This window comes from Oryctolagus cuniculus, chromosome 9, assembly GCF_964237555.1.
Source record: "Oryctolagus cuniculus chromosome 9, mOryCun1.1, whole genome shotgun sequence".
Classification (NCBI taxonomy): Eukaryota; Metazoa; Chordata; class Mammalia; order Lagomorpha; family Leporidae; genus Oryctolagus; species Oryctolagus cuniculus.
The window spans coordinates 67,360,797-67,373,150 of NC_091440.1; the positions used below are offsets into that span (position 1 = coordinate 67,360,797).

Sequence of the window (12,354 nt, forward strand, 5' to 3'; positions counted from 1 at the left end):
TTTCATAAAGATATTTGATAAATAATTCAGACAATACAACAAAGTATAAAAATTTTCCTAATCCACCCCAGAATAATTATTATTAAATTATGTGATCACTCCAGATAAATTTTTTATGTATGTTCTTAAAAATGTGAACCATTTTTATTCTCAGGAGAGGTATTACAAATGGAAGATGACCTGGTGATCTCATTTCAGTTAATGTTGTGTGTTCTTGACTATTTTATCAAACTCTCACCTCCTGCATTACTCAAAGAACCATATAGTAAGTATTGTAAATAATTTATGCTCCCCTACTTTATTATTCAGCAACTGTTTATTGAATGTCTAGTAGGGCTGGTATGGTTGTAAAGCTGATGTTAAAAAATAAATCAGATATTGGCTCTGCCCTCAAGTAATGGAAGTTCTAAAAGTAAAATAAGACATGTAAGCAAATAATTAGAATATATGGTAGAAAGTGATGTGGGTCAAAGTATGACAACTGCTCTGGGAGCTCAGGATATAAGAAAGTATTCTGAAATGTTGAAGACCAAGGAATACCATATAAAAGAATTGGTATTTGAAATGAGTGTTGAAGAGTAGTTAATACTGGAAGTGGTATTCTTAGTAAAGAATAGCAAAAACCAAGATGAAGATATGAGCAAATTTATATGGGAAAGAGTGGCTCATTCCACAAGATCAATTTAACTAACTTTTTATTTGTACTGTATAACTATGTGTCTAGTTTTTTTTTTGGTACATAAAATGTAATTAATACTACTTTAGTGGATGATTACAGAGATGAGAAGTGTACTTAGATATTAAATAATTAGATACCATTAATCTATCTGTATATATTCCTCTTAGACCAAAATTGCATTCTTTGGTGGCCCCATATGCAAAGCAGAGGAAAAACTATATCAATAGTATACTTCAAAATTTTCTTGCACTTAAAATTTTTTCTTTATATACCTTTTCTTCACTTTTTTTCAATGCTGTAACTTTAATAAGTTGATGTAATGTTTGCTTTAGCTTAACAGTCTTTGTTCTTTTGGATAAGTCAGATCTTTAAAAGCTGTGTTAAAGAGAAACCAGGCTGAGGTATTGAATTGACTGAATGTGGTAAACTTTTAACTTTTGTTATAGAGAATTTCAAAAGAATACAAAAGTAGATATCACCTAGCTTGACATGTTTTAGGGTCAATCTGTAGCCTTATCTCTCCTGCCCAATTCCCCCAGTTTGTCCGTCCGTCCTTCCTTCCTTTCTTTTTCTTTTCTTTCTTTTCTTTTCTTTCCCTCTTTCTTTATTTCCTTCCTTCTTTCCTTCCTTCCTATCTTCCTTCCTTTTTCTTGTTTTATTTATTTATTTGAGAGTTACAGACAGAGATAGAGAGATAGAGAGAGAGAGGTCTTCCATCCACTGGTTCACTCTAGGGAGTGAATGGCCACAATGGCAGGAGCTGGGCAATCCAGAGCCAGGGCTTCTTCCAGGTCTCCCACGCAGGGACCCAAGATTTTGGGCTGTCTTCCACTGCTTTTCCCAGGCTATAAGCAGGAGGCTGAATTGGAAGAAGAGCAGCTGGGACTTGAACTGGCACCCATACGGGATGCTGGCAAAGCAGGCAGAGGCTTAACCAACCACACCACAGTGCTGCTGCTCCCTCATCTATATTATTTTGAACCACATGTTTGTATACCATGTCCTCTTTTTGTATTTCAGTACTTATCTCTAAGAGGTAAATATTTTTTAAACAGTGTAATGACAACACCATTTTCACAGGTAATATCAAGTAATCATAATTTCTTAATATCTTAAGTCTTTATTTCCTTCCTTCTTTCCTTCCTTCCTATCTTCCTTCCTTTTTCTTGTTTTATTTATTTATTTATAAGTGTATATCTGATATCTAATAAGTGTACAGATTTTCAATTATAATATCATTGTAATATCAAAATGTTTTTATAGGTTGACTCAATCAGAGTTTAAATAAAATCTACCTTTTGATTAGCTGATAAAAGTTCCTCTTCCAACTCTTGTTTTCCTTTTTTCTCCCATTCACATTTTGTTTATTAAATAATCAGATGGGTTGTCCCACTAAGCTCCCCACAGTCCAGCTTTTGCTGATTATATCTTATGTTATAATTTAACATGTTTCTTTGTCCTCTTAGTTTCCTTTAAGTTACTGGTTGGGTTTATGGCAATAAATATTTTTTTATACTTAATCATCTGTAATCTTTAACAGCTGACTGTGTTTTCAGTTTGAATTGGGAATGCTCAAAATAATATGTGGGATTTTTAAAAGTCACAAATTTATTAAATTTATATATCCATCTTTTATAGACATCATCTTTCACTAAAACTATATTTTTATACTGAAGCTAGGAATTGAACCCATAAATATTTTCTCATTTTAAAAAGTAAGATTGAAAATATTATTTAAAAAGATTTATTTATTTGAAAGGCAGAGTGACAGAGAGAGAAAGACAGAGAAAGAGTTCTTCTGTTGGCTGGTTCACTCACCAAATGCCTGTGACAGCCAAGGCTAAGCCAGACTGAAACCAGGAGCCAGCAGCTGCGTCAGGGTGTCACCACGTGGGTGACAGGAACCCAATGACTTGGGCCATCATGTACTGCCTTCCAGGCACAGAAGTCAGAAGCTGGATTGGAAGCACAGAGTAGCTTGTACTCAAACCAGGCACTCCAATATGGTTTGTGAGCTTCCCAAGCAACTTCCTAACCCACTGTGCTACAATACCTGCCCCAGAAAGCACTTTTTCCTCTTGTAGACTAAGTAGGATACACTTAGAATTAATTTATAAATGGGCTGTTTGCCAGCTTTCTCTTTGCATTTGTTTCTAAGACTAGGTATTTTATATTTCTGTCTGGGCTATTTGGGGACAGAAGGAAATAGGGATATAAAAACAAATGTCAATTCTTATATGTACATAACCAATAAATGGATAAAATTTTTATCCTTCTAATGATGCCTAATAAATAAAAGTAAGATGCTGCCAAGATTATTTATGACTTTCCAAATTATAATTACAGTGCTTCATTATTTTGTATGGTAGAGTGTGCAGGTATTCTTATCTAATTTACTATTTTTACAGAAACAGCTGTAATACCTGTTAATGGTTCACCTCGAGCACCCAGGCGAGGGCAAAACAGAAGTGCCCGGATAGCAAAACAGCCAGAGCAAGATACAAGAATTATTGACATGCTCTGTAAAGAACATGATTGTAATATAGATGAGGTAACTTAACTTCATGGTTTCTTTAAAACATTTCAAGTAGATTTCGATGTTAAGTTCTTCTTAGCAGTATCTGTTTCTTTTGTGATGAGCGTGCTTTGTGCCAACTGTTACAGTAGCAAACATTTAGAAAAAGTTTTAGTTCTCATACTCAGTTACTTGGATTTTTCTTAAAAGATTTATTTTACTTATTTATTTATTTATTTGAAAGGCAGAATGACAGAGAGAGAGAGTCCATCTATCTTTCAACTACTGATTCACTACCCAAATGACTGCAGCAGCCAGTGCTGGGCCAGTCTGAAGCCTGGAACTCCATCCAAGTCTCCCACATTGGGTGGCAGGGATTTAAGTACTTGAACAGTCATTTCAGTTCCCTGCTTCCCAGGGGCATTAGCAGGGAACTGGATTGGAAATGGAATACCTGGAACTTGAACCAACACTCTGATATGGGGCACAGGGTCCCAAGCAGTGGTTTAGCCTACTGTACCACAATGCCTTCCCCTCATTTACTTTGATTTTTTTTTTTTTTTTTTGACAGGCAGAGTTAGACAGTGAGAGAGAGAGACAGAGAGAAAGGTCTTCCTTCCATTGGTTCACCCCAAAAATGGCTGCTACGGCTGGCGCGCTGCGCCGATCCAAAGCCAGGAGCCAGGTGCTTCCTCCTGGTCTCCCATGGGGTGCAGGGCCCAAGCACTTGGGCCATCCTCCACTGCACTCCCGGGCCACAGCATAGAGCTGGACTGGAAGAGGAGCAACTGGGACAGAATTTGGCACCCCCACTGGGACTAGAACCCAGGGTGCCGGTGCTGCAGGTGGAGGATTAACCAAGTGAGCCGCGGCGCCGGCTATTTACTTTGATTTTTAAAGAGAATAGTTTCCTTGCTCTGGAGCCACTGAAATGTGTATCTCCAAGACAGTAGTTTTAAAATGTATTTGTTCTTTGATTCTTCTGAGGTTACCGATACCCCTAATGTTTTAAAATAACCTACCAAGAAAACCCTGGTGTTTTGGTTTAGTGGTGATTCCAACATTAAATTTCTGTTCGACTATCCATAACTGCTCTCATTCTAAATATTACACTAGATGTTAGTGGTTGTAGAGAATAAATATGGATGCCTAGGAATTACTTTCCTCTTTCATAAAATTTGAAACAGAATTAGGAGGAATCCTACAAATAATATAATCTACCTCCTTTCAGTAATGAGTAAATGAGTTTCCAGAGACACATTATGACCAGAGTATACACTATACTTTGGGACATCCAGTGCTCGCTTCGGCAACACATATACTAAAATTGGGACATCCAGTACTAGTGCTCCTATCATTCTATCATGTTGTTTTCTCACGGTATGTTATATTGTCCATAATTTATTATGACCAGATACCAGTAAGAACTATTGCATCTTTGAACTTTCTCTGTCAATTCTGGGAAAGAAAGGGATATAGCCCCAAAATCTAGTAAAAGAAGCAGTAAAATGATTTATCAAAATATCTGTGCTTCAATATTGCAGCTGTTATCAATGTCAACAAACCATAAATACAGTTAAATGATAAATTTATCAACTATATATATACTTTTACTTTTCTTGAATCATAATTTATCTTTGCAAATATGCCAATGAATGTAATAGAAATATTTATTTTTATTATAATTCTGTCTCTTAGTCACAATATAATAAATAGTAGTAAATAACATTTTTCTGGTTTCTGGTTCTTAAATCTCTGGATTTCAGAGCTACTTGTGAAATTTCATTTTAAAGATAGGAAATCTTTCATTTTAGAAACATTAAAAACATTTCATTTCTTAGAATTTAGAATCTTTATAACTGATTTTAAATTTTTTTTTTTTTTTTTTTTTTTTTGACAGGCAGAGTGGACAGTGAGAGAGAGAGACAGAGAGAAAGGTCTTCCTTTGCCGTTGGTTCACCCTCCAATGGCCGCCGCGGCCGGCGCGCTGCGGCCGGCGCACCGCGCTGATCCGATGGCAGGAGCCAGGAGCCAGGTGCTTTTCCTGGTCTCCCATGGGGTGCAGGGCCCAAGCACCTGGGCCATCCTCCACTGCACTCCCTGGCCACAGCAGAGGGCTGGCCTGGAAGAGGGGCAACCGGGACAGAATCCGGCGCCCCGACCGGGACTAGAACCCGGTGTGCCGGCGCCGCTAGGCGGAGGATTAGCCTAGTGAGCCGCGGCGCCGGCCTAGAATCTTTATAACTGATTTTAAATGATAGTTGGTTAAAAGGCTTAATGATGTCTTAATTAATTGAACTTATCTATGTATATATTTATGATTATGTAACTATCGATTAGTCATACTAATTATTTAATTGCAAATACCCACTTTATATACTTTTAAGTAAATTGGAGTTAGTTTGAAAACAAAACTAAGTATTTCAGAGACTTAATTCTTACAACTTATTTGTGAACAGAAAGTAGGAAATGATATTAACTTATTCACACTTTAATAAATGTATTTCCCAGTTTGGAAAAGGAAATTAAATAAAGAAAAGCAAGTTGCTTAAATATCTATAATGTATTCCAAGGGTAGAACAGCTGGACTAGCCCCAGATTTTCTGAGTATGGTTTTGTTTATTTGTTTATTGTTTTTTACCCATTTTAACTGTAGAGTGCTTTTGAAAGAAACAATGCATAATCCAACAGGACATTTTTATTTGGTTTTGGATTGAATTATTCATTAATTTTGTGTGTGAAATTATTTTCATGCATTTGTGTTTAACAAAATTCCCTGAACAGATACCAGATGATCAGATGACATGCTTTGGGGAGAAATCAGAGGCATTGTAGAGAAGTGAAAAGAACTTTGGCTTTGATGATAGAAAGATTGGATTTTTTTTTTTTTTAAGAATTATTTTATTTATTTGAAAGACAGAGTTACAGAGAGAGGTAGAGACAGAGAGAGAGGTCTTCCATCCACTGGTTTACTACCCAGATGACCGCAATGGCCAGAGCTTCTTCTGGGTCTCCCACGTGGGTACAGGGGCTCAAGGACTTAGGCCATCTTCTACTGCTATCCTAGGCCATAGCAGAGAGCTAGATTGGAAGAGGAGCAGCTGAGACTCGGAACCGGTGTCCATGTGGGATGCTGGTGCTTCAGGCCAAGGCTTTAACCTACTGTGCCACAGCGCCGTCCCCAGATTGGATTTTAATTCTACTCTGCCACCTTGTAGCTGTGCAACTTTAGTCAAGTTGTGTTTTTTTTTTTTTAGTATTTTGATATGTATTTTGATATATATTGACATGTATACAAAATATGTATATTTTGATATATATATCAGAAATATATATCTTTTTATCATTTGTTAAATATGGTATGTTGAAATTGGTTTGCAAGTTCTGTTTCCATAAATTCTGTTTCATTAACAGTTCACTTACCTTCATTTTAGGACCTGAAGCCTCTCTCACATGCATTTAAAAAGTAAATAGCTATAAACAAGTAGCACACTCACTCAAGTATGTTATTAATTAAATATCAGTTAATATTTTAATTATAGTATTAATAGTGACAGAGATGAGAGGTTTTTTTTTTCTAAATTTTAATAGTCATGTTGTGACTTTCTCTCTTTCAGGTGAAAAATGTTTATTTCAAAAATTTTATTCCATTTATGAATTCTCTTGGAATTGTTGCTTTTAATGGACTTCCAGAGGTAATTTAAAAGAAAACAATAAAAAAAATAATGTTCTGAGACTGAGTAGGGAAGATAGTTGTCTAGGTTTCTTCAGGTTAATTTACTATATATCCAGCATTTTTTGTCCATGGAAAGGAGTTTAGCTAAGTAGATTTGTGTATAGTAACAAAAAAACTTTTCAATATATATTCAGATGTATAAATATGCATCATTTTGTGATTTATATTAGAAATTGATATTTACTGAAATCTTTCAAAATTCAAAGTCTAGGCTTTTAAATGCCTGTGTCATTAAATATTGAAATGAAATGTTGCACAAATATATACAATCAAATTTGCTTCTTATTTGCTTTGTGATACATCATCAAACATAGGGTCTGTGATTAATGCCATCAGCCTATTGTCATTGCTGAACAACATTTCTTTTTGAGTATTTTTTTTAAAGATTTATTTTATTTGTTTGAAAGAGTTACAGAGAGAGGTTGAACCAGAGAGAGAGAGAGAGAGAGAGAGAAAGAGAGAGGTCTTCCATTTGCTGGTTCACTCCCCAAATGGCTGCAAGGGCCAGAGCTGAGCTGATACAAAGCCCAGAGCTAGGAGCTTCTTCTGGGTCTCTCACACAGGTGCAGGGGCCCAAGCACTTGGGCCATCTTCCACTACTTTCCCAGGCCATAGTAGAGCGCTGGATTGGAAGTGGAGCATCTGGGACTCAAACCAGAGCCCATATGGGATTCCGGCACTGTAGGCCAAGGCTTTAACCCACTGTGCCACAGCACTGGCCAATTTTTTTGAGTATTTTTAAAAACTATTTAATTGAAATAAATTTGGCAAAATGATTTTGTGTTACAGAAATATATTTTACAATAGTGGTGCACTCTACCTGTTTCTTTCACATTTTGCCACAAAAGTCTTTTTGATGAAAGCAGAATAATTGAGAACTTTGTGGGGGTAAGGTGGACTATGTAAAGGAAAAGATGCTGTGATAACTGATAAAGAACAAGTACTCAGTGATAAAGCAGTGCTTTAGAAGTACCTCGTTATAGCTACCCAAGCCAAAAAGCATGAGATCAGGTAGACAGACCGCTGATTCTGTTATCTAAATTGGTATCTAGTTTTCGAATTAGTTTAATGTTTCATTTTAGAAACATTAAAAACATTTCATTTCTTAAACAATATTGTTTACTGTGTGCCAGGCATTATGTTAGATACCATGAATAGAGACTTCATCTCAGTCACTGTCCTGAAAGTACTAATGGAAAAGGTAAAGAAATGGAACATTATAAGAGTTTAAGAGTCTGATTGAAGTATGAGGATGCATGCACAGACTTTTGTGATATCTCAGTGGGCTACCTAATCCAAACTGGGGCAGAGAGATTTTGTGGAAAATTGTCAGGAGGTGATGTGATTTTTATGAAAGACATTTCCAGGGTGTAAACATTGTCAAATCAACAGCACAGTGATTTTGTTAGTATTTTCTGTTAAGTGAAATCCAAGTAATTCATTAAGATTGGGATACAGGCCATAAGAGGTGTCAGATATGGTATTGGAGAGGCAAGAACTGTTTGAATATTAGCATTTGGCTAAAGAAAAAAAAATACTATTCACAACTCTAAACAATCTTACACACTTTGCTTTTCCAGGAACAGTGGGAAAATATCTAAGATTGGCAATAAATCATGCAGGTGTGTTAATTGGGTTAACTTATTGAGCTAATTCTCTTGCCTAAGATTCTTAACCAAATGAAGCTGGAGTGAACCAAAGGGTTTTAGAAAAGATTGGCAGAATATATAATTAAGAGAATTTGCTATGATGTTTGGGAACAACCCTTTATTTTATATGGATAAATTAATAAGAAGATTCAAAGTGAAGGATATGTGAGATGTTTGGAGAATCTTAGCAATTAAGTGGTTATAATACCTATTTTTGTCTTTAGTACTGATCTGATGACCCTTGCCTACATAGATTTCTACATACATGAAATGCATATATAAAATACATTTAAAATTGAAGTTGAAAACTTTTATCATTTTCTATACTTCATTTTTAGATAGGCCTTAAATATTGCATGTGAGTATCTATTGTAAAATGGCATATTTATTATACAAAAATTCTTCAATAAGTTTGTGTTCCTGTATGCTAAGAGACATAACATGAAAAAGATGATTGTATTTTTTCTTTTGAGGTTGAAAGTCTCTCTAAACGATATGAAGAAATTTATCTTAAAAACAAAGATCTAGATGCAAGATTATTTTTGGATCATGATGAAACTCTCCAGAATGATCCTTTGGACAGGTTTGCATATAATATATCATTATTTATTGATATGCTTTTGATATAGGTCAATATTGTTTTAGGTGGCTTAAATTGATTTTATTTAACTTAGTGACTTAAATACCATTAATAATAATAAATTACTTTCAAATGCCTTTAAATAAAGAAAAGTATAATATTATTCTAAGCATATAATTTATTAGGATTAAATATGAATTATGTTCAATAACAACTATCTTTATTTTCAGTTAGCTGAATATAATTTGTAAAATGTGCACCAAAAGAAAATATTTGCAATAATAATTTACTGAAGCATTGGTCTCTATCTTTTTTCCATACTTTCATCTACTACTACCTGCCTGGCTCTTTTTTTTTTTTTTTAATTTGTTTGAAAGGCAGAGTTACAGAAAGAGAGGGAGAAACAGAGATCATCCATTCACTGGTTTATTCCCTAAATGGCTGCAATGGCCAGATTGATTTATTTGAGCTTTGATTTTTTTAAATACTGAACAACTTGGTTATTAATACTATCAGGAAGAAACCACTTAATTTTCCCTTTCAAAAAATAATGAATGATGTCCCTGTTTGTCATGAGAAGAGGTCTATACTAAAAAACAATGGTGTGAAAAACCTTTTATTTATTTAAACGGCAGTTGGATCATGTATTTACTATCATTTTTATTATTAATCTGTCATTTTGTATGATGTTATGAAGCAACAGGAAGTATTATGTTTTTGACTTATAAACCACAAACTGTAAATTTTCAGTAAAATGACTTTGTTTATCGTTTTTTAGTTTTGAATTGCAGAGAACACCACGAAAAAATAATCCTGATGAAGAAGTAAATGTGATTCCTCCACACACTCCAGTTAGGTATGAATTTCCCTATCTTTCATTTTCATTGTAATTATTCAGTGCTTTGTAGTGTTGCAGATTTGTTCATTTGCTTCATTATATATTTGTACACATATACAACAAATAAATATTGAATGTGCTTTGTGTGCCAGGTGGTTTACTAGTTGCTGATAGTATGGTTATTAAACCTAGCTTTATCTGCCCTCAGTTTTCATTACTGAAATGGGAGTGTGTTCCATCTTAGTAAACAAAAAAGAAAAAATATATATCACATTTTATCTACATATAACCTTGCAGAACTATATTGTCTGTCCTTTTTCTCATTCACTTCTCACATCTAACTATGTTGTCAAGTCTTGTTGAATATACCTCCAAAATATATTTTTAAATATTTATTTATTTATTTATTTGAAAGTCAAGAGTTACAGAGAGGCAGAGGCTGAGAGAGAGGTCTTCCATCCACTGGTTCACTCCCCAGATGGCTACAATCGCCAGAGTTGGGCCTAGCTGAAGCCAGGAAACAGGAGTTTCTTCCCAGCCTCCCACAAAGGGGCAGGGGCCCAAGCACTTGGGTCATCTTCTATTGCTTTCCCAGGCCATACCAGAGAGCTGGATCGGAAGTGGAGCAGCCGGGACTAGAACCGGTGCCCATATGGGATGCCAGCACTGCAGGCGCAGCGTTGCCTGCTACACCACAGTGCCAGTTTCCTCTAAAATATTTCTTAAGTCCATCTACTACTCTTTATTTCTATTCTTACCACTTTTGTTCAAGACATCTTTCTCGTCTTGGGATAGTTCTTTGCAGTAGCCTACTGACTGATCTGACTGCTTCTACTCTCCCTCCTTTCCCATCCTCAGATCTATTCTCCACTGAGCCCAATAATAATATTCTAGATATGTAAATCAGATGATATGTATCCTGCTATTAATACCTGGTGATTACTTCCCATGCAGTTTCCTTAACAATTCCTATAAGATCTTGTATAATCTGGCTTATGTGCCTCTCTGATCTTACTTGTTTTCTTGCTCACTCTGCTTTAGCTACACTTTGGTCTTCTACTTTATTGCATTCTGCAAACTCTTTTGAACTTGAAAACCTTCACACTTGATATTCTGTCTTCTTGAAGCTCTTCTTTTCTTTCTGTGGATTATCAACTGCTATTCTTCCTTAAGGTTCAGCACAAATATTGCATTTTTAAGGTTATATTTCTCCCTGAAGTGTTTTATTATTCTTTCTCATAGCATACTGTTCTATTTCTTCCATAATGTATATCACAATTATAATTATAAATTCATTTGTCTTTGCATATGGTTTTCACCAATACCCACAATATCCTTTCAATTTCATACCATATGAGCTACGACTATTTTTGTTTACCATTTAATAATTAGAACCTAGCCTAATACCTAGTACATAGTAGACAATCATTAATATATTTTAAATGACTATATAGACATGAAACAAATACATTTTCATATTAATATCATAAAAGACTAATGAACAAGTTAATGAGATGGCACAGAAGAATTATGAAGCGATGTTATTGAAATGTTTAGCAGGACAGACATTTTAAGATGTGCAAATAGGGGCTGGCATTGTGGCTTAGTGGGTAAAGCTGCCGTCTGCAATGCTGGCATTCCATATGGGTGCTGGTTCAAGTCCCATCTGCTCCACTTCCAATCCATCTCTCTGCTAATGTGCTCGGGAAAGCAACGGAATATGGCTCAAATGCTTGGGCCCCTGCACCCACATGGGATACCCAGAAGAAGCTCCTAGCTCCTGGCTTCAGACTGGCCCAGCTCCAGCCGTTTAGGGAGTGAACCAGCAGATGAAAGATGTCTCTCTCTCTCTCTCCCTCTCTCTCTCCCTCTCTCTGTAATTCTGCCTTTCAAATAAAAAAAATCTTAAAGATGTGCAAACAGCATGTGCAAAGTAATGGAAGTGTAAAACAACACAGTATATCTAGAACTGTTAGTAGCTCTATGTTGATTGACTGTAAAATAAGAGGATGAAATTGTAGGCATGGAGGTATGGTATTAGACATGAAAGACCTTTTATGGCATACTCAAAGGTTTACACTGTGGCTTGTACATGATACAACTTGTGCTATAAATAGTTATGAAACAGGGATAAGAATTAAAATCAGACTTCATTTTACAGGTGTGCATGGCAATAGTTTGTGAGTAGATGGACTGAGGAGGATAAGACAAGGTGACCCACCTGTCCACTTTTCTCAGTGGTTCTTAACCAGAGGTGCAAATTAGGATAACCTGAGGGTTTTTTTCAAGGTGCACATGCCTAGGTCTTACGACCACAGGCATAGTGAAAATCTCTGGACTGATCTATTGTGATAGTT

General features: G+C 35.6%; 1 protein-coding gene across 2 annotated transcripts in view; it reads left to right on the forward strand.

The window, feature by feature from the left end:
- Positions 1 to 12,354, forward strand: part of RB1 (RB transcriptional corepressor 1) — a 156,267-nt gene that overhangs the window by 34,424 nt on the left and 109,489 nt on the right. For both annotated transcript variants that reach the window (XM_002720723.5, XM_051832230.2), the window contains exons 7-11: positions 155 to 265; positions 3,088 to 3,230; positions 6,812 to 6,889; positions 9,053 to 9,162; positions 9,938 to 10,015. In XM_002720723.5, coding sequence (XP_002720769.1) covers positions 155 to 265; positions 3,088 to 3,230; positions 6,812 to 6,889; positions 9,053 to 9,162; positions 9,938 to 10,015 — 520 coding nt within the window. The remainder of the gene's footprint in view (positions 1 to 154; positions 266 to 3,087; positions 3,231 to 6,811; positions 6,890 to 9,052; positions 9,163 to 9,937; positions 10,016 to 12,354) is intronic.